The sequence below is a fragment of the Peromyscus maniculatus genome, chromosome 4 (genome assembly GCF_049852395.1).
Source record: "Peromyscus maniculatus bairdii isolate BWxNUB_F1_BW_parent chromosome 4, HU_Pman_BW_mat_3.1, whole genome shotgun sequence".
Taxonomy (NCBI): Eukaryota; Metazoa; Chordata; class Mammalia; order Rodentia; family Cricetidae; genus Peromyscus; species Peromyscus maniculatus.
In genome coordinates this window covers 137,267,542-137,290,028 of record NC_134855.1, presented here as the reverse complement: position 1 = coordinate 137,290,028, position 22,487 = coordinate 137,267,542, and the positions used below count along the sequence as shown (strand labels likewise).

Here is a 22,487-nt window from a genome sequence, read left to right as displayed (position 1 = left end):
AATTTGCTAACACTTCTTCATTAGCTTCCTCACACTGGCAGCCCCATTCTTTCAGGAAGCAGGAGTCTGGTGGCTGTTGACCTCAGGGTTCACACTGCAGCTGGGAGGGAGAGCAGCCTCTGGAGGCACAGTGTGACTGCCACCAGGCTCTCCAGCACCTGCTGCTGGCTTATACCTTTCAGCTTGACTGAAGGATCACTGCTCTGGCCTGCATGCATGCCTGTTGATGAGTCCATCATGCATGATGAAAAAGGATGGCTTCGTGTCTGCTGTGGTCTAAGATGCACTTTGTTCTCCTTAATTCAAAGCCTTTACTGTTTTATAGATGGTCGACAAACTACTGAAGTTAGCGAAGTGTCTCCACTCCCACCGAAGAGAAGGCTGGTGAAGGAGTGATTCGAGATGGGCATCCAATGTCTGAAATCATTTCTCTAGAAAAGAAGAGCGCACTGGCTACCTGGCCACTTGGAAGACAAGTAGGAGGGGCCTGTGGCCTTGGCTACTGGCAAATTCTCTGTGCAAGCCTCACCCCCCCACCACCACACTGTCTTGAGGAGGCTATGAAACCGATTTCAAAGTGACCGGAGCCTAGTAGCTACTGACTTCGGGAGCATTTGAAGGTCCTCAGCCTCTGACAGGAGCACCTGCAGACTAGATAGAGGCACAACACATTCCTCACAGACAGGATTCCACAGAGGCTGAGGAATAGATACATAAATGTCTTCCAAAAATACACAGTGAAGTAAAACAACTGTTTTGAATCACCTTAGCAGGTTTAGGACATCCAATTTAAAACTGCCTCAAAAAAACAACAACAAAAAAACCCCACAAAATAATATAAACAACAAGAGAAAAAAATGGAATCCAACGGCGCAAAGGCAACATGCACGGCGCAAAGACAGCAGTTCTGTTTCAGGGCTTGGCTTCATGATAAAGGACCGCAAATGTTCATAAGCAGGTTTCCTCTGTGGGTGAATCTCCAGTCAGTTACAGCCAGCTCAGAGAGAGCCATCAGGCAAACTACCCATTAGCTGTCACTTTAGAATGACTTCAGAAAACCAGCCCCAGAGCTCCGCTGATATCTTTTCAACAACCTCTTAATCTTGTTTATAACACCTGTGTTAAGGCAGCCCGACATCAATTCTACTCACTTGTCTCAGACTGGAATTACTCAGAAACTCAAGGGTTCCAGTAAACATCCACCACCGGAGACGTGCTGCCTCAAACAGTCTGAAAAGACAGAAGCTAGCCACCTCTTAAAACAAAGCTACATTGAGCCTTAAATTTCACAAAAACAAAAACAATAAACCGAGGCACGGAGATCCCAAGAACCAAAGAACCCAGAAAATTCTACCTGCAGCTTTTTTCCCAGTGACCACTCAAACTGCACAGTCACCACTAACTGCAAGCCTGCTCTGGGTCATAAATGGGTCACGTTTTTTCCGATCCCAAACACGCCTTCTGGAGAGGTAATATTCCTAGAGGTAATACTCCCAAATGAAGGAGGTGAGGCTGTAGGAGATACCTCAGCAAACTGCCCAAAGCCAGAGCTAGAAAACAGTGGTGACAGATTCAATCAGGTCAAGTAGGCAAAACCTGATGGCATCCTGACACATCATGTGAGGAATCACTCGCCTCACCTGGCTTCTGTGCTTACTGTACATCTGTTCCTGGAGCTCCTTATACTTAAAATGAGCTGACAGCAACGACTTAGACATGTGCATCCTACACCTGTACAAAACTCAAACCTCCCAAGAAATTGATGTTAAACTAGTCCATGAATAGGGAGACACACAAGGAGAAGAGAACAGATTTTGGTGACCTTGGACAAATCACCACAAATCTTGGGAAAAAGCCTCCCTAGTGTTGTGAGATAATATGTGGAAAAGCCAAACCCAAAACATTAAACACACACACACACACACACACACACACACACACACACACACACACACACACACACAATATGTGTATGTATACATATACATATATAATCGAAATAGATATTCTCGAGCCAACCAACACAAAATAAAAACCAATCTTGTTTTGTGCAGTCTCATTTCTTGCCTATAAGGCTGGGTGCAGAGAAAACAGCAATTATGGCCCACAGTGGACTTACAGTAAATCTCTGGCAAATAAATGAATCAATCGATCTCTTGCTTTAGGGTCAGAGGCAGCCCTAGTCTTTAAGAGAAATGTCAATCAACTCTCCCGTTACTAGAGGAACGAAATTGGGCTTTTGTGAAGACCATCTGCTATTATTTAAGGCAAGTTTCCTATGAGTAAGGCCAAGATCAGTCACAAACACAGCTTAATCTACACTTCATCAAGAAAGAAGAAGCAAGAACCGTGAAGGGACTACCTAGCATATGTGAGGCCCTGGCTTCCATCCCCAGCACCACATAAAGAAGTGAAATAAACATTTCGGAACAAATACTCAGTGGGTAACAACCTGAGTTCAAATATCAGCACTCACAGAAATGTCACATGTGTACTTTAGCACCAGTGTTGTGAGGGACAGAGGCAGGAGGATCACTGGGGTTTGCTGGCCATCCGCCTAGCTCCAGATTCGGTGGGAGGCACTGTCTCAAAGGAGGAAGAGGGAGTGATTGCACAGGATGCCCAACGTCTTTCTCTGGCCTCCACATGGGCACACATCGATATGAGCACCTCCCTCTGGTACCGCATACCTATAATCCCAGCAGTAAGGAGACCGAGGCAGAAGACTGTAAAAAGGCAACTGGAGAGATGGTAAACCACAAGAGGAAAAGACTCGTAAGAGACCCCCCAATTTAGTCACTAATTATGGATGGCTACTTCATTCACCCACCCACCCTCACTCGACCCTTCTTTAGTTAAGGGTATCTACTGAGCAGTTACAGCCCTTGAGGACCTCAAGGCAATGAGAAGGGCATTTATATGTAACCAGGCAATTCCTAGGCAAAAAACGATACCTGTGACAGAGGGAAAGTGAGTACAGGCCAAGTGGTGGTGCTATGCCTCTCCATTCTGCATAAGTTTTCATTCTAAGCTGCCTTTATTCATGGGAGCCGCCTTCTAGGAAGCATTTGACCATCTACTCGCTGGGTGTCTCATGCGCAAGCTCTGTGAGCCTTCCTCCCTCATCTTCGAGTACAGATAAGACGGCATGCACATAAACAGCCCGGAGCCTGGCTCTCAGTGGGCTTCACCATGGAAGTCACAGGCCTCTGTTTTATTTTGGGGTGGGTGACATCAGTGCTCCTCTTTAAGCTGCTTGTCATCTGCTGCAATTTAGAAGCATCATCCTTGTAAGTGACCCTCTTCTTCCATAAACACAAAGACAACCTGCCAGCTGAAGGGCAAGCTGCTGCTGCTGCTGCTGCTGCTGCAGAGGTGAGACCTGAGGCCCTGCTGCAGAGGCGAGACCTGAGGCCCAGCTGCACATACCCCGGCCCTGTTGTTACCCAGCTGGGCTCAGTGTCACACTCCTGAGAAGAGTCACATTCACCGCACTCAGCCATCACCAAGTTCACAAGGGGAGAAGGGCCTCTGCTCCACACAAGGTGAAGCAAGGAAAAAGAAAATCGCTTTTTGAATTAAAATAAGACTTCCTCAACCTTCTGCCGACAATCAGAGCTGCAACACAAAGGCCAGTGCCAGGCAGCTAACCGGTCTCCGCGCTGCTGCGGAGGGTCTCCGCGCTGCTGCGGAGGGTCTCCGCGCTGCTGCGGAGGGTCTCCGCGCTGCTGCGGAGGGTCTCCGCGCTGCTGCGGAGGGTCTCCGCGCTGCTGGAAGGATAGCTTGAAGCCCTGGGAGGAGGGAGGGGAAATTACTAATTTAAACAAAATGTTTAATCTTCTAATTATGGGGCAGGCTCCAAGAGGAAGGCAAGTGATTTGCAATCTTCATTATGGAATCCCCATGCGACCATGGCACAAGTCATGTCAGCCAGAGGCAGATGCCATCTCTCCTTCCCCTCTGAGTCTTCTGTGTCCTTGCCAGATCTGAGAGGATGGAAGAAATCTAACGGAAGAAAAATGCAGGTGAACCATGAACTGTGGCTCTCCAGTTCATTATGCTGGGTGAGGCAGAGAGGCCCAGTGAAAAGCTGGCAAGGTGAGATCCCCGTACCTCATTCACCAGGCAAGCCGAGCGGCGTGAGGCCCTCTCAGACTCCACCGCCTTGCCCAACTGCCCGCCTCAGGCGGCGCCAAGTCAGTTCTTTTCACTTCTTGTCATCAGGACTGAGAAGCATGGAGAATCAGGGTGGTGCCCAGCAAGAGCACCTCTGGTCAGAAGGAAGTCTGCTCCTCTGCAGATAGGCTTCTATCTTCGCTAATTTGCGTTATCTCTGCCCATTCAGATCTCTGTGCTAACTCAGGGGGAAAAGTCCCTGCCAAGCAACCCTGACAAGTCTGATGGCGGAATTCCCACAGGAGAACAGCGGAGGCAGCAGAGGCAGGCAATTATTCCCTTTCCTTAGGGACAGTCCTTTTGGGTTTTTTTTGTTTGTTTGTTTGTTTGTTTTTGGTTTTTTTATTTGAAAACAAGAAGCAGCCATCTGTGGACACTGCCCACTGCAGTCACTTACACAACTGGTAGAAACTGAAATGTCCCCCCTAAGCCAGCTGCAAATGATGTGCTGGGAGTCCTAGGAATGGCCATGCCCCTAATTACCCACTGCGGCGTGAAAGCAGGCTTGGAGGGAGGGCAGCAGATCTGGGCAGATCAGCAGCGACATTTAATCAGCAGCCCCGGCCATCTGCAGCTGTTCTGCAGGCGCGCAGGGTTCACGGTTCCAAAGCTTCCTGCAAAGCACAGGTGCTGTGGGGCAGCTGTCCGGTCCTGGGGCCTGCCAGGGCTGCTTTCTCAATTCTCTCAGGCCAGGCTACTCCTCAATAAAGGGCCCTCTGCCCACACTCTCTGTGCCAACCCTGGCACTAGGAGAGAGCTGCTTCTTGATTAGGTCACAGCACAGATGAAATGTGCGGGGAAATAACAGAGGCGGGAAAGCAATTATCCAAGGGAGAACATGGCGTCAGCTGTGGCCTCACAGCACAAAGGTGGAGTCTGTACCCCTTCAACAGTCACGCTGGCCAGACAGACTCTCCAGGGCCCCACAACCAAGCCTGACTGTGCCACTCCACAGCTTCAGAGCCCTAATGACTTCCCACTACACTGAGAAGAAAATCCCAGTGTTGAGTTTCTCTCTTCTCCAGGCTGACCTCAGTCCTCATTTCACACACACACCAAACGAGACAAGCTTGCTCCCACCTTGGGGCCTGTGTGTTGGCTGCTCCCTCACCTACACTGCTGCTCACAGTTCTTCAGACTTTCTCATCATTTAGATCTCAACTGAAACCCCATCTCCTCAAGAGGCCCTCTAGAACCTTCTCAAGTAAATAGCAATCAGTGCTACAGTTACACTGGCCATGTTTTCTCTTCACGGCACATCTGAATCATCTTCTGTCCAGTAGTCTGTTTGCATACTCTTATTTACTTCTTCTGTCTCGCCCTACTGGATGTAAGCACCATACAGACAGGGGATTTGACCAGAGCCTAGTGTAATACTTTGCATGTAGTTGGCATTTAATAAATGTGTAGAACAATTAAAGAACAAAGGTTCAATATGGACCACTAATCCACATAAAATTTCCTAACCCCTGAAAATCTGGATTGGCTCTCAGCCCGACTCTGAGCATATGCCATGGTGCCCTGTAGGAAACAGCACCCTCTCTCCTTGCCAACCCCTAGTAAATGGCTAGGAAACAATAACAAAGGGAGACAGAGCCAAAATGGAGAACTTGCAGACTGTCTAAGAACTAGAAGAACTGAGGGGTTCCTGGGTGGGCTTTACCCAAACCATCCTCTCACAGAAGGTGGCCTGGACATGGTGACCACTAACGGGCTGTGGCCAAAACATGGGTCTTGAAGGTCCAGACAGAGAAGGATATAACATCTGAGGTGGCCCATTCATACATAGTTCTTGATGCTGGGAACCAGACAGCACACATGCAGACCATGTCTGAAAAAGGCATTGTGTACCCAGGAGTGTAAAGGGGAGGAGGAGGGATACCAGACAGCCACAGTACAAGGAAGGCACAAAGAAGCCAGGAACGGGCATCTGAGTCTCTGACGTCGGCTTCCATCTAGCTTTCAGGGGGTTCTGGGTGTGTGAATCTGAATGTGTATGCTGACTAGAAGGCAATTGGGGCTAAGCAACGGCTCAAAGGTTAAGAGCATTTAGGGAGGACCCAGGTTCAGTTCCTAGCAGTCACACAGAAGCTCAAAACTATCCACAACTCTGATTCTAGGGGATCTGATGCCCTCTTCTGACCTCCTGGAACACCAGGCACACATGTAGTATACAGACATGTACGCAAAACACTCATACATATAAAAAAATATAATAATTTTAAAGAAAAGATAACCACAACAGTCAGAGAGCTAAATGAATAACTCCCCTCCAAAAAGGCAAGCAGCCAGAGGAAGCCCTGTTGATCAGACATTCTCTAGTGCCCAAGATGTCAGTGGTGGGCAAAAAGAAATTGACTAAGGAAATAAAAACAAGTCATGAATGAGTTCTAGAATCTTACAGACCCCAATGTCTTCTGGAAGAGTTCTACCAAGAATAATAAACTTCATCCAACAAGCACAGTTTTCCCTGACACCATTAAGAGAAAGAACCAAAAGGCCTCAGAGGTTAGATAGAAATCTATTATACACTAACACTAAGGAATGACAGCAGACATCACGGAGAAGAGTGAACAGCTGTGGAAAGTGGGCACCAGTTCCCAAACCCCCTCCATGCCACCACGCAGCAGTCAAAGATCTGCACAGGCCAGGAGAAAACCTGCACAGTTAGCATGCACTCATAACGATGGCCCTGAGTGCACAGTGCAGCCTCCTGGAAAAGGTGGAAACATATATGCTTTGAGTGTTCAGAGAGATCTCCATTAAAATGATGGAAAAGGCAGGAGGCGTGATCATGGACAAAGCTCTGCTCCAACCCCATCCTGTCAGCCAGTAGTTGGGTCCTAAGGCAAGGTCCTTTCCCATCAGGGCTCCAGCCCTATAAGAGGAGGCAGATGCAACAGAGAAGCTCCGGGCTCCTTGCTCAGCACTCCCACCTCACTTAAGGCCTCTGAAATCTGGAAAATCTCTTTATGAAGAACCTGCAGCACACTCTCCAAAGACAGCAGGCAAGTGGGAGTCGGTACAATTCAATACAACCTGCTCCACCTTCTAAACCTCATTACGGGCTTCTTTCAGCAGCCACCCCACATAATCAATAGTAATGTTGTTTCTCGCCCTTTTATCGCTGAGCTCCAGTGTTCTGCTGGATCTGTGGTAGGTCTATTTTCCCCTGACCAACAGCTGCACCCCTGTTTCAGCTAACTGAGCCATTATGTGACCTCAAAATGCTCAAAAGTTTCTCTCATCGTTAATCTGAGATTCCACTGACGCTCCATGTGCAGAGAGACTAGTAAACCCAGAGCTGCAAAGAAAACAGCCCAAAGCAAACATACATCTCACAGCTCAGATACAAAGGAATGGTCAGTTTACGTCTAACAAAAATCCCCACTGGGAAGAACTCTAATCACTTCCCAATTCTGGAAATTAACACAATAAGCATGTGGATGACATCAAGCGACTTGTTAAATAATCAATCATATCTGCTTTTGGAATGCAAGGCATTTTGCTCCGTTTCAGATCCTTTTGGGGGCAGCTAGTGACTCTGTACATTGCAAGGCTAAAGAAAAGTCCAAGGACTGAGGTAGATGATGTCCTCACACAAGGCTAATACTTTGCTGAGTATGGTAGTAACACCTGTAATCCTAGCATATGGGAGGCTGAAGCAGGAGGATCATGAGTTCCCAGCCAACATGAGCTACACAGCCAGACTATGTCTAAAAAACAAACAAACAACAACAAAACATGAGGGCCTGAGTTCCAGGCACAGTGGCTTACAATCTCAACACTGGGGAGGTGGACACTGTTAGATCTCTGGGCTCACTGGTCAGCCAATAAGCCAAATCGGCAAGCTTCGGTGTGAGATCTTGTCTCAAAAAGTGGAAAGTGATTGAAGAAGGCACCCAACACTGACTCCTGTACTCTATCACACATGCACCACACACATACACCAAAGCACACACATCTGCACCCAGCTATACACACATCCAAAAACAAAAATGGGGCCGGGTGGTGGTGGTGCAGGCCTTTATTCCCAGGTAGAGGCAGGCGGATCTCTGTGAGTTCGAGGCCAGCCTGGTCTACAGAGTGAGTTCCAGGACAGCTAGGACTGTTTCATAGAGAAACTGTCTGGAAAACAAACAAACAACAACAAAAATGGAAGTCTCCCTAGCTCATTCAGTAACCTCAGGACAAGGTTAACCAGTTGTTTTTATTTGCCAACCTGCAATGGAGTTGAGATCCTAAGATTTGCACTTTCAGAGCAGGCACTCTGGAAAAGAAAATGGCTCTGAACAATTCAAATGAAAGACTACAAGAGCCAATGGCTGATTCAGAAGACAGTAAAAGAAGACTCAGAATCCAGGCTCCATCTCCTAATTCCAGTTTCTCTCCAGCTACACAGACTCAGCTCAAAACCACCCACTTCCCTCAGGATGACTGGGGTAGGGAAAAGGGTGATTTGTGAGATTCCTGCTACCTGCTGGGCAGAAACTGTGATTTCTCAGTGCCTTGAAGGAGACCTGGGGAACAAACGGCCGTGTTGGAGGCATAATTCTTGCTATCGGTGACTGCTAACTGTGGTAGAGTAGGACTGTGCTCTAGCCTGCTGAGAATATGCTGCAGTGTGGCATGTGTGGGTGACAAACTGTTCTCATTTCACTTCATTTAATTCTAAACCTTAATCTCCAAGGGACCAAAGATCTTGGGAATACTGAGGCAGCTCTGCAAAATTCAAGACAAACTTTTGTTTCCCTGTAGCATGTTTGTTTGGAATGTCAATAATAAAAATCAACAGCTACCATTTACTAGGAACTATACCACCCACACTGCCTCATTTAATCCTGTAATTTACAAAATATAGAGATGATAGCCAGGCATGGTGGCACACGCCTTTAATCCTAGCACCCAGTAAGCAGAGGCAGGGAATCTCTGAATTCCAGGACAGCCTGGTCTACATAGAAAGTTCCAAGCCAGTCAGGGCTATGTGTTGAGACCTGGGATGTAAAAAAAAAAAAAAAAAAAAAAAAGAAAAAGAATAAAAGATTATAAAGGTAGCATGAGAATATTTCTAAGAATGGTGGGCTACAGATAGATACTGTTAGATGATCTCCATCTGAAAGATAAAAACCAAGGCTTACAGAGGTTAATTAACTGGCCCAAGGTCACACAGCTAGCACTCAGCAGGACTGGGGTTCAAATGCAGGCCATCTGACCCACAGTCTGCATTCATCTGCCATGCTAAACATTAAAGACACTTCACAGGCTTCCAGTTCTTCCTCCCACAGTGCTGACAAGCTATTTTGAACCATCGCATTCTCTGATGCAGTCATTTTTATGTAGGAAAACGTCTCTATCGTGTTCAACCGTATACATTCAGTCCTCCAACGGAAGCAGTGACACCTACTGAGAGTACAGGAAGATACTGTGTTCCCCGATTTCACCCCCAAATCAAGAAGGCCGTTCAATATGACCTACATCAACAGATCTTTCTGAAGTAGGGGGGCCTGGGTCCATCGCTGTATGACCTCTATGCCTGGAGAAGAGCATTCTGTCAGCATACAGAGGAAATGGACCCTCATCTACATGGCAATAGCACCATATGATCAAAGCAAGCCTGCCTAGGAAGCCACCTGTGTGGTAAGACCATGCAAGGCCATAGCTAGGTGGCGGTAGTTGGAGCAGGAAGGCTAGAAAGAAGGCTCTTGAAGACACGGCCCTCCTCCTCTGGGAGGCCTTCTCTTTCCCACCAGTGGGCGTGTCTGGCTCATCCTGCTGACACCTGTGTGGCAGCACTGACACTCAGCACTGGGAGCTCAAGCCTTGGGAGCTCCCACTAGAGTGCAAACTCCTCAAGCTTTAACTGGGACAGGGCCTCTTCCTACCCAGCCTGTGAGTCAGTCGCTCACACATGCTTATGCTTTATTGGCTACTGAAGTGAGTTGGCTCACAAGATTGCATGGTCCAGGGGGAAAGAATCTTTCATCTCCCAGCCCTTTCATCTTTGAGAAAGGGCCCCAAGGCTTCTTTCAAGTCAGCTGAACAGTTGGCAGCCCTGACTAAAATGCAAAGTTGGGCATGGGAGGGCAGAGGAGAAAGCAGAGAATTGTGTGATAGCCGAACATCTGGCCAGAAGCTCGGTAGACACAAGAAATGTCAATCAGGGCTCCTGGGCTGACAGGTAGCTAGCTACACATAAAGGATGAAGGAAAAAAATGGATAAGTTTTTCTGAAAGGACAAGAAGGGGATTACAGTCACACTCTAGTAAAAATAAAGATACCAACAGTGAGGCCCAAGAAATCACTGGCAGAAGAGGGCATAGGCATTCTTCAACAATGTAGGTTTTTAAAACCAGTACTCTTCTCTAGGCAGTGGTAACACACCACCCCTTTAATCCCAGCTCTCGGGAGGCAGAGGCAGGTGGGTCTCTGAGTTCCAGGCCAGCCTGGTCTAAAGAGTGAGTTCCAGGACAGCCAGGGCTACACAGAGAAATCCTATCTCGAAAAACCTAAATAAATAAGTAAGTAAAATAAAACCAGTATTCTTCAAAATTACAAAGGAAAACTAAGAAACTATGACAATTAAATGAAATGCAGGAGCCCACACAAAACTGGACTAAAACATGGAACATTAGTGAGAGCTGGCAACACCTGAATTAAGTCTGACATTTGAGTTACAAGTACACACACACACACACACACACACACACACACACACTCAGTCAAACACACTTTTTTTTTTAATTTTTAAGAGGTATATTAGAGACTAGAACGAAAGACTGTTGCTCTTCTGGCGGATCTAATTCCCAGCACCCACATGGAGGCGCACAACTGTATGTAATTCTAATCCCAGGGAATCTGATGCCCTCTTCTGGTCATGGAGGGCACTGCACCCACAGGGTGCACAGACTTACATGCAGGGAAAACAGCCAAACACAAAATAACTAATTAAAAAAATTTTAAGAGAAAAACTACTGAGAAGGTGAAGTAGCAAGTTCACATCAAAGGTGAAAACAAGAGCACACATGCCAGCCAGCAAACAAGGCAGTAGAGCCTAAGCTTCCAAAAAGAAGGCAACCCCACAACATACGTAATGCAGTGCTGGTCCTTCAGTCCAGGTCCATGACGGTTCATTTGCACTGACACCTTGACTAGCCTTCCTGGAGGGGCTAGAAAGATGGCTCAGTGCTTGTTCTTCCAGAGGACCTAGGCTTCCCAGCACCCACTTGGCAGTTCACAAGCACCTGTAACTCTGGGTTCCAGGCAATCTAATGCCCTTCTGGTCTCTGAGGCCACAAAGCATGCATATAGTGCATAGACCTGCATGCATGCAAACACTCATACATACAAAATACAAATAAATAAATCTTTAGAACCAACATGGAAACACACCTCCGGGTGTGTCTACGAGGGAGTTTCCCAAAAATTTTAATCCGTCATGGACCTGGACTGAAGGACCAGCACTGCATTACGTATGTTGTGGGGTTGCCTTCTTTTTGGAAGCTTAGGCTCTACTGCCTTGTTTGCTGGCTGGCATGTGTGCTCTTGTTTTCACCTTTGATGTGAACTTGCTACTTCACCTTCTCAGTAGTTTTTCTCTTAAAATTTCTTTAATTAGTTATTTTGTGTTTGGCTGTTTTCCCTGCATGTAAGTCTGTGCACCCTGTGGGTGCAGAAGACGCACCCAGAATATGAGCAAGACCAGCCAGCCCACTGGCTGGGGTCCAGAACTGGATGAAAAAGAAAATTCAAGCTAAGCCCCAGCATTCATCTCTCCACTTCCTGACTGTGGATGCAATGTGACCAGCCACCTCACATTCCTGCTGCCATGCCTTCCCCACACCACAATGGAATGACAGTGATGTGCTATGTCCTCCATAGCTCATGGATCTAAACACTGGATCCCCAGCTGGTACTGCTGTTTGGGAAGGTTATGAAATCTTTAGAAGGTAGAGCCTTGCTGGAGGAAGTGCATCACTAAGGGTGGGCATTGAGGTTTTATAGCCTGTCCTCACTTCCTGTTCAATCTCTCTGCTTTCTGTGTGCATATGTGCACATGAAATGTGATATCTCTGCTTCCTGACTGAGGGAGCAACTTCATGCTTCCGCTCCCATCCCTCCCTTCCCCACAATGAAGGACTCCATCCCTCTGGAACTGTGAGCCCAAATAAGCCATTTCTCCCCTAAGTTGCTTTTTGTCAGGGTATGGATCACAGCAACAGAAAAGTAACACATTGTATCCCTAAAGCTGTGAGCCCAAACAAACCTTCCCACCCTTTGGTTGCTCCTTGTCAGGTATTTGATCTCAGCGATAAGAAAATGAATACATATGCCATTCCCGAACAACCATTACTTGGCACTGAGGACGGTCAAGACATGCTGCTAGATGCTGGCTCCGTCCCCTGAGTTTACAGGAGGCACAGGAACATACCGGGTATTCTGTGAGAAGAATGAGCTGGAGGAGAGACAGATGAGGAAGCTATGGTGGGAAGAAATGAACGTAAGGGGAGAAAAACATCAAGAGATAAAACAAATGAGAACATCAATAGAACTAGCTCTTTTCCTGTTATTTATAGGCACCTTGCTAACAAGATTAACTTGGAAACGCACGAAGCTGTCATGCAAAAAGCAGCCTCCTTCAGTATGATCAGAATAATATTCCCAGGGTTAAAACAACGCGAGCTGCCACAAAGACGAAGGGGGCATTCTGAACAAAAGTGCCCAGGCTCCCAATAGTGTATCTTACACATACAACAACAACAACAACAACAACAACAACAACAACCAACTGAAAAGGCTCAACTACACACTCCAATTCCTATCTTAGAAGGGGAAAAGCAGGTAGCAAGAAATACAAATGACAAGCATGTACAAGAAAAATAGACTCATTCAAGTAACCTTGAACTAGCACACAATGCGCCTACTAGATAAATGGCAGAAACGTAAATCAGAAGGTGTTCAACTTGAGTGCACAGTGCTGAACGAGGGAGTGGCTCCACATGTTGTCTCCTCTGGCCACTCCCCGAAACCCTGAACACCCATCGCGCACACAACTCAGCTCCTAACAGTTGGCAACTGACTCTTCCCAGAGTCCTCTGTCACCCACAGAACTCCTCCATCAAGGGTTGGGATTCCAACACCACCCTTTTTTCAATGACCAAGCCGAACCCACACCCTCCAATCCAGCCCCACTCCAAGGTTATCTGAGTGTTCCTCGCACTACGGTCCTGGGATACTTACACTCACACAGTGAGGTGTTTAAATGCCCACTTCACTTCTCACATCATCAGTTCTTCAGGAACCAGGAGCAGGTCTCAGTGATTTTAACACATGCAACCCTTAGCTCAGGAGATAGCACCAAGTAATTATGAATACAAGTGGGAAGGGGGAAATGTCACATGAACAAAGAACCTCCTCACAATATTACCTCCAAGAAGAAAAACCTGGATGCTACCTAAATATCCAATTGCAGAGAAACAACTTAGGGGAAAATGGTCTATTACTCAAACAAAAAGCCCACATATGTTAAAGAGTAACATGAAAGTTATATAAAAAAAAATACATGTTTAATTTAAAAAAGAACATGAAATGGTACATACACAATAGTTACAGTCATGCAAAATACGTATGACTGTGGAAACAAAAAATATTCATTGGATTAGGTAATAGTTCTTCTCTCCTCAAATTCTTTCATACTGACAGCTTATTATCATTAAATTTTATTTCAAGAGTAAGAAATTGGAGAAGGGCAAAATTAGAGATTGCTAGAAGCCCCTCCAATCCCAGAAAATGCTGCTATTACCTGCATATGAAAGGAGGAGTGGGTGTCTGCAACATCCCCCAAGCCAAGGGTCCCTGACCCCAATCTGCCTCAAAGAGAATTCTCTGGTGGTACAAAGCCAGTCATTCCCACCAAGCCAATCTGAACTAAATGAGAATTCTTTATTGCAAAACTTCAGAGGTAAGAACTTTTTCCAGACATCTGTGGAATGAGTATTAATGAGAGTGCCCTGGAGTTTAGATCTGCGCCTATGCGGCAGAAACTTCTCAGCAGAGCAACTGCTGGGCACACTTCTTGATGAGATGTCTAAGCCTGAAGGCATCAAAAAAGTACATTTCCATATTGGGAACATAACTGGTTTCCTCCTTAAGACTTTTTCCACCACCTCCTGTCCACATTGTAATTCTCCTGTCTTCTCAAATGAATTGTTAACATCTGTCAAGGATATAAGGCATACACTGAGGCGCTCTCCTGCCTATTACTAGAAGAACCAATCTCAGCAGAAAATTGCAATCTTCCCACTGACTTGCCCCAAATATAAAATTTAATAAGCATGCAAAAAATGTTAAAGTTTTAATAAACATTTCTTGTCACTGTGTGATACTTTTTCTTGCTCACCTTAGACCCTGAGTTTTAGGAATGGGAAGAACCAGAAGTTGTACAGCCTGACCTCCTCATTTGACAACTGACAAGAAAAATGATGTGCAAAGAAAGAAAGTGACTTGTCCTGAGTCACCCAGATAAGTGCTGATAAAGGCTGGATTAACAGCCAGATCTCCCAGGTCTCCAGCCCCAACTTCTTCCACGACACCAGGCTTTCTTATCCACTGGACTCTCTGGAGCCCTCAGCCTAAAGAATTAGTATCACCGAATTTTAAAGCTACTAGGGACCTCAGAGAAAGTCATACTTAATCCCCTCATTACGCATAGAAGGAAACTGAGGCTCAGAGAGATTAAGTGATTTGCTCTCAATTTTGAGTGGCAGAGCTGAGAACTCTGCAAACCAGTGCCCATGAGAAGTGAGGGACGGAATTCTAGACCAGGGTGCCTTCCTGTGCAGTCCCTGAGCACTGAACTCGGAATTCTAGACCAGGGTGCCTTCCTGTGCAGTCCCTGAGCACTGAACTCAGAATTCTAGACCAGGGTGCCTTCCTGTGCAGTCCCTGAGCACTGAACTCAGAATTCTAGACCAGGGTGCCTTCCTGTCAGTCCCTTAGCACCAGCTTTAGCATCACCTGCTATCTGGCTAGAAACGCAAAACCTCAAGTCTCAGACCATGGAATGCTCCAATCAGACAGCTTGGCTCCCTTCTGTTCCCACACAGGAGCTCCAGTGCTCAGCTGAAGTCGGCTTTGCCACTGTTGACTATGAGCAACAATGCTTATGATTATGCTTTCTTCTATGCGTGCATAAATAAGACACCAACTGAAAGCTTTCTAACCTGAAACAAAAGGGAACACATGCTTGGGCATTCAGTGCTGGCTCTGCTGCTGACTGGCTATTTGAGCTGAACAGACTGGGAAGCTGCCTCCCTAGCTTCAGTCTCCCATTCCGTGAAATAGTCACACCATCTACATTTGGAGGATGTGCTGAGAATTACACCTGACAACACATCTGCAAGCACCTTAGTTCTGTCTCTGGCACACACACAGACAGACAGACAGACAGACAGACCAGCACAGTGGTCAGGAGCTCCAGCTACAAAACAGAACAGCCTAAGTACTAGCCAGACACCTTCAGTTAGGTCTCAGTTTCCTCCACTAAAACATGGGGATTAAAACAGTTCCTCATGCTGAGTGTGATCATGCAAGCCTTTAATCATAGCACTCCGGAGGCAGAAGCAAAGGCAAGCAACAGGCAGATCTTTGTAAGTTTGAGGGTAGCCTGGTCTACAAGCCAGCCAGGATTACATAGTAAGTCTCTGTGGGGGCGAGGGGGATTTCCTCCCTGGCTAGGGATAGAGCTCAGTTGTTGTATGATATTTTGTTTATGTTCTGACAAATAAAGCTTGCCTAGAGATCAGAGGGCGGAGCTAGCCACCAGGTAAACATAGAGGCCGGGCAGTGGTGGCACACACCTTTAATCCCAGCACTGAGAGGCTCACACCTTTAATCCATAAGGCAGGTGAAGAGAGGACCCTCCCCCACAATTTGGTCTGAGGATTTGTAGCGGTAAGAAGTTTCTAGTGGCTGCTGCTCCTCTTCTCTGATCTTTCAACTTTCACCCTCGATATCTGACTCTGGGTTTTTATTTTTAAGACTAATTAGAATTGCACTTCACTCAGTTGGTAGAGTGCTTGCCAAGCATTTGAGAAACCCTGGTTCTGTCCACAGCATACCATAAACCAGGTGTGGTGGTGCACACCTATATTCCCAGCATTTGGGAGGTGAGACAGGAGGGTCAGAAATTCAAGGTCATCTCTGACAACATAGTGAGTTTGAGGACAGCTCGGTCTACATAAGACTCTGACTCAAAAAAAAAAGGAAGGAAAAAAGAAAATCCTCATAGGGCTGTTGTGTGCATTGAGTGAGGATGCAGGTTTAAATAATTATTTCATGTTAGGCTATCACTGTCTTCAAAGGCCTTTCACTTCCACAAGCTCATCTGGTCCTCAAGATTTCCCACAGGAGGATGGGAGTGTTTGATTATAAACTAAACTCCAAGCACCACTGTCTTCACAGATAGGAATGGAAGTAGACCCTGCTAAAAAGGAACAGAGCAGCAAATACAAGACCAAGAGTCTGTTGACACATCGGCCACTGCCTTGGCCTGTCAGTCATCACCTTGGCCTGTGACTTCAGCTAAGTCTATCAGACCAGAGTTCTTGGTATCACCTCTCAAAATGCAAAGGCTTTCTCCTGGCCTATAGGAAGTCCTACAAAGGCTGTCGTCTACCGACATCTCCAGCTTTATCACCTTCTGGGTCTGCTCACTCACCAAGTCCTGGCCACACGGCTCTTCTCTGCTCACCTGACGGGCCTGCAGCCTGTGCCCATAGCCCCTGCTCCTGCCTTCAATATTCTGCCCTATCACATGACTGGCTCCTTCTCAACCTTCAGAGCACTAATGCTGGTTCATCGGACCCCTTCCCTGACCACTCAGTCTATGGAGGCCCTGGAAGGGGTTATTTACAACAGTGTTGTCCAATAGAAATAGAATGAAAAGTCACACACACACATACACACACACACAAAAAAAAAAAAAAACTTCACATATAAGCTTAAGTTTTGAAGTAGGCACAAAATTTAAGTTTAATAACCTATTTTCCTTAATCCAATACATTAAATGTAATCTACATAAAAATTAAGATACTTCATTTTCTTTTTTCCATGATAAAGCTTTGAAACCCAGTGTGTCCTTTACACATATGGAAGAGCTTGGTGCATCTGGACCACACTCTCTGTGTCCAACAGTCATATGCCCGGCTGCCCCCAAACCATGCTCACATTTCCACTGCAGACTCTGCTATATTCCCTTCACACCACTACCAGCAATCTGAATTTCTTGTTTACTTTCTCGATTATTCTCTGGTGACTCCCCACCATATCTGCCCTTTACACAAAAGTAAAACTCTTCTCTAGCCGGGCGGTGGTGGTGCAACGCCTTTAATCCCAGCACTCGGGAGGCAGAGCCAGGTGGATCTCTGTGAGTTCGAGGCCAGCCTGGTCTACAGAGTGAGTTCCAGGAAAGGCGCAAAGCTACACAGAGAAACCCTGTCTCGAAAAACAAAAAATAAAATAAAATAAAAGTCTTGTCTTATTTACACCACATTACATGCTCAGTGGACTCAGTACCTTGTACACAGTAGATGTTCAATAAATAGCTGTAACCAAAGAATGGTCCTTTTCTGACAGTACCACTCCAGATCTGAGTCAATGGACTGGACTAGCTAGCCCATAACTACCAAGTAAACACTCATCGGAGACTTGGCCTACAACTGTTCTTGTTCCATCATTAACTATACTGTCTTTTCTTTTCTTTTTTGGGTTTTAAAAGACAGGGTTTCTTTCTCTGTGTAGCCTTGGCTATCTTGGAACTCACTCTGTCTCGAATTCAGAGATCCTCCTGCCTCTGCCTCCTGAGTGCTGGGATTAAAGGAAGGCACCACCACCTTCCGGCTATATTGTCTTAGAGAGAAGAATATTATGGCCTCACATCTCCTGGTTGCTTACAAATTCTTTCTCATTACTGGAGTCTCCATCTCTGGAGCCAGTCTTTTATATATTGGCTAAGGGAAATAACCATCATTGGTCTAACAATTTCTTAACAGCTTCACAGACAATGAGGTAGGTACCATGAGGTATTTTGTCCAAGGTTACAACAATCAGCAATAAAAAAGAGACTGCAAATTCAGGTCTTATTGTGGGGAGAGTAGGGTCTCCTCCCTATGTATCCCTGGCTAGCCTGGAACTCACAGTGATTCCCCGGCCTCGGCCTCCCAACTTTCAGGCACTGAGATTAAAGGTGTCAGCAGCAGCAGCCCAGGCTCAGCATGTCATTGTCTACTCTTAACTGCGGAGCTATCACTAGTAGCTACACATTTAAAAGTCAACACAAATGGGTATGGTTGGCTTAAATTGTATTTTATTTCACCCACTACCCGAAATAAGATCATTCAATCAATATGAACAATGACCAAGGCTCATATAATCAATATAAAATTCTACTTTGTTCATACTGTCTTTAAAATCCAGTGTGATTTACAATTATAGTACTTCCTAACTCAGACTAATTATGGTTCACAGGTTCCAACACTACTAAGGAGCCTCGTGAGACAAGCAAAAGACCGTAGGAACTTTGGGCACAGGTTTCTGCGCCTTCAAATGACCTTTCACATATACCCATTTTATAGATTTAAATAAATAAATGAACAAACTGAGGCTCGGCGACGGAGGAAAAACTTATCCAAAGCTGCATCGGCAGCTGACAGAGAAACTGAGGCTCAACCCTGAGGAAAAATCAGGGCTCTCCACCACTGCCTCAAGCCCTATGAATTGGTAGAAACGAGACCAAAGCTGAGCGGAAGGGCACCGGGCTGCCGGGTGGGAAAGGGAGATGAAAGGGCTCAAGCCTGGAGAAGGCAGGGACAGGAAGGGTCCACGAGGGCTTCGGGGAGTGAAGTGCAATGACAGGCTAGACCCCTGGGGAGCATGTGAAGAGAGGGCCGAAGACCGAGAGGAAGGGAGATGACGGGACTCCGGCCCTGCGACCTCGGCGGGGATGAGGGGCCCTCCGGCCCTGCCAACTTCACCTACCTGGTAACTTAAAAGTTCGCCCACGTCCATGGCTCCAGACCCAATCAGCACAGGGTACCTTGGTTACCTCCACTCACTCCCGAACCACGGGCCGCTCAGAGGCTTTTCCTGCCACACTGCCGTAAAGCGCCAGGAGAGGGGCCTCGGAACCAATAGAGTAAAAGAGCGCGAGGCCGGCGGGCCCGCCACACTGCCGTAAAAGGAAGTACGGCCGTAAAGCGAGCCGCGTTTTGACGGCTGCTTCCGCCTGGGTCCTGAAGGGGCGGGAAAGGGGGCGGATACTTAGGGGAAGGAATTTAAAGCTGTGGCAGTTCTCTAAGTACAGGGCAAATGCTGGGCTGATGGTACCTACCCTTACAAGGCTTCCAGATAAAGAAATATGATAAAGAAATGCACTGACCCATAAGACAGTCACATGTGGCTACTGGGCGCTGGAAGTGTGGCTAGTCCTGACTGAGATGTTACGTGTGAATCAAATGCACACTAGATTTTCAAAACTTGCACTAGTTACCCTTTCTTTTTTTCTTTCTTTGTTTCTTTGTTTCTTTCTCTCTTTCTTTCCTTCTCTCTCTCTCTCTCTCTCTCTCTCTCTCTCTCTCTCTCTCTCTCTCTCTCTCTCTCTCTCCTTCCTTCCTTCCTTCCTTCCTTCCTTCCTTTCTTCCTTCCTTTCATTTTTAGCTTATTGGGCCAAAAGAGATATATTATGAAATGAATTTGACGTTCTTCTTACTTGTTAAATGTGCTTAGTAGATACACTGAAATTGCATATGTCGGTTTTATTTTGGCTTCCCATTATGCTTCCACTGGACAGTGCTGGCTCACATAATGGCCTGGCCATAGATTATTGTTGGCTGAGAAACTGTTGATATCATATTTTCCTCTGAGCCTCTGTGTATTTGTCTACATAAGACCCAATGGCAAATGGATGATCTCCTATCTACCCAAGTGGTTTTAAAGGAGCTAATAGGGGTCTGGAGAGATGACTCAGTGGTTAGGAGCATTTACTGCTCTCCAGAGGACCATAGTTTAGTTCCCAGCACCCATGCTGGACAGCTCATAATTGCCTATAACTCCATTTCTAGAAGATCTGATGCCCTCTTCTGGCCTCCAGAAGCACACATGCATACATACACACACACACACACACACACACACACACACACACACACACACACACATTCTTATAGAAGAGGGTTCTGTGGAGGAGGAGTGGATGGGGGAGATGGACCGGAGGTGTGGGGGGGTGGGAAGAGAGAGGAGACAGGAAACTGTGGTTGGTAAGTAAAATAAATGAAAATTTTTAATTAAAAAAAAAAAAAGTAAAGGCCGGGCGGTGGTAGCACCCACCTTTAATCGCAACACTTGGGAGGCAGAGGCAGGTGGATCTCTGTGAGTTTGAAGCCAGCCTGGTCTATAAAGCAAGTTCCAGGACAGCCAGCCAGGACTGTTGCACAGAGGAAACCCTGTCTCAAAAAACAAACAAAGCAAAACAAAACAAAAAGACGAAAGAAGGAAAAAAAAAAGGTTTCTGGGAAAGAATTTGCCCATTATTGAAGAGTTAAGGAGTTTGAACTCTATCCTGAAAACCCCCATAACTGCCTCCAACTACAGGGAAATTGTTATTACTCAAACTGCCAAATCCTCTCCTCCTCATCCTCTCTGCTCGCACTTCCTCTACTGCTCACAGATCAGTCTGTCATTTTGTACTGCATGGTTGATGTTTTACTTACTGGCAGCCTCACTAACTGGACTGCAGACTCTCTGAAAGTTGGGATTGAGTATGGCACCTTCACCTTCGTATCCTAAAGCATGGTAGAGAAGGTTTCACAATGGACTGGATTTCATTTAAGAATGGATTTTATGCTGTCTACATCGGGAAGCTGGGAGATGGTTTAAACAGGGATGTTTTCTGTTTTTAAAGGGCAGCCTGTGCAAACTGCTTTCAGTAGAGTTCGTTTGCATGCCTTTCCCCTCCCATTCATACAAGTGTAGACTGTGACCTCAAGGGAGGCAGGGCAGAGTAACGGTGAGAGCAAATCCTTTGGGCCATGAACAGAACTGTATTCTAGGTTGTGCCTTGCTTCAGTCAGTTTCCATAGACAGCCTAGCAAAAACCGAGAGTTCGTTTTCAGAGAATTTTCCAGCAGATTTGCATCAGCCTGGAAACACCCACTCTGGAGTATCTGTGTCATGAAGATCAAGCCATGCTACAAATCACAGCTGTCTCTCATTCTTCCAGAGAGCCAGTTGTTAAAAACCTTCCGATACACTCTTAGCTCTCGGGCTAGCCAATGTTCCGCCACAGCTAGACTGGCCACATTACTTCCCATCTCCCTAAGTTACAGTTTCCTCAGCTATAACAGAACAGGTACTTAGTAATATAATCAACAAGTAATTAGTAAGAACCCACATAATGCTAGATACAGCTCGTGGCTCTCAGAATGAAGCTCACGAGTGCTTGTGTTGGGGAGAGATGTATGTACACGCAAGTGTGGGCGGGCATATGCCATGGCTCCCATGTGGAGGTCAGAGGACAAGCTCAGCTTTCACTTTGAGACAGTCTCTTGGTTGTTTGCTGCTGTGCAGACAAGACTAGCTGCTCCATGAACATCTGGAGATTCTGTTGTCTCCACCTCCCATCTCAGCACAGAGCATGAGGATTACAGATGTATGCTGTGGGATGTTCTGTATGTCCTGTGGGAGCCCTTCTTGGGTTCTTTGTGGCGTTACCCAGCAGGTCCGTATAGAGGATGATTAGGACCATGGGCCTGAGTGCAGGTGTTTGAGATGGTCTGCACTTGGCTGTGCTGGGGGATGGTCTGTATGTCAAGTTGTTCTGATTGATCAATAAATAAAACCTGATCGGCTGTGGCTAGGCAGGAAGGATAGGCGGGACTAACAGAGAGGAGAAATAAAAGGACAGGAAGGCAGAAGGACTGACTGCAGCCGCCGCCATGACCAGCAGCATGTGAAGATGCCGGTAGGCCACCAGCCACATGGCAAGGTATAGATTTATGGAAATGGACTAATTTAAGCTATAAGCACAGTTAGCAAGAAGCCTGCCACGGCCATACAGTTTGTAAGCAATATAAGTCTCTGTGTTTACTTGGTTGGGTCTGAGCGGCTGTGGGACTGGCAGGTGATAGAGATTTGTCCTGACTGTGGGCAAGGCAGGAAAACTCTAGCCTGGCTTTACATGGCTTTGGAGGTTCAAATTCAGGTCATCAAGCTTTCGAGGCAAGTGCTTTACACACTGAGCCATCTCTCCAGCTCCAGCA

General features: G+C 46.4%; 1 protein-coding gene across 1 annotated transcript in view; it reads right to left on the bottom strand.

The window, feature by feature from the left end:
• The window catches only part of Ctnnbl1 (catenin beta like 1), a 171,611-nt gene extending 152,247 nt beyond the window's left edge, over positions 1-19,364 (bottom strand). Inside the window, exon 1 of the mRNA XM_042276680.2 lies at positions 19,210-19,364. Coding sequence (XP_042132614.1) covers positions 19,210-19,239 — 30 coding nt within the window. The 5' untranslated portion in view covers positions 19,240-19,364. The remainder of the gene's footprint in view (positions 1-19,209) is intronic.
• Between the last annotated feature and the right edge of the window lie 3,123 nt (positions 19,365-22,487).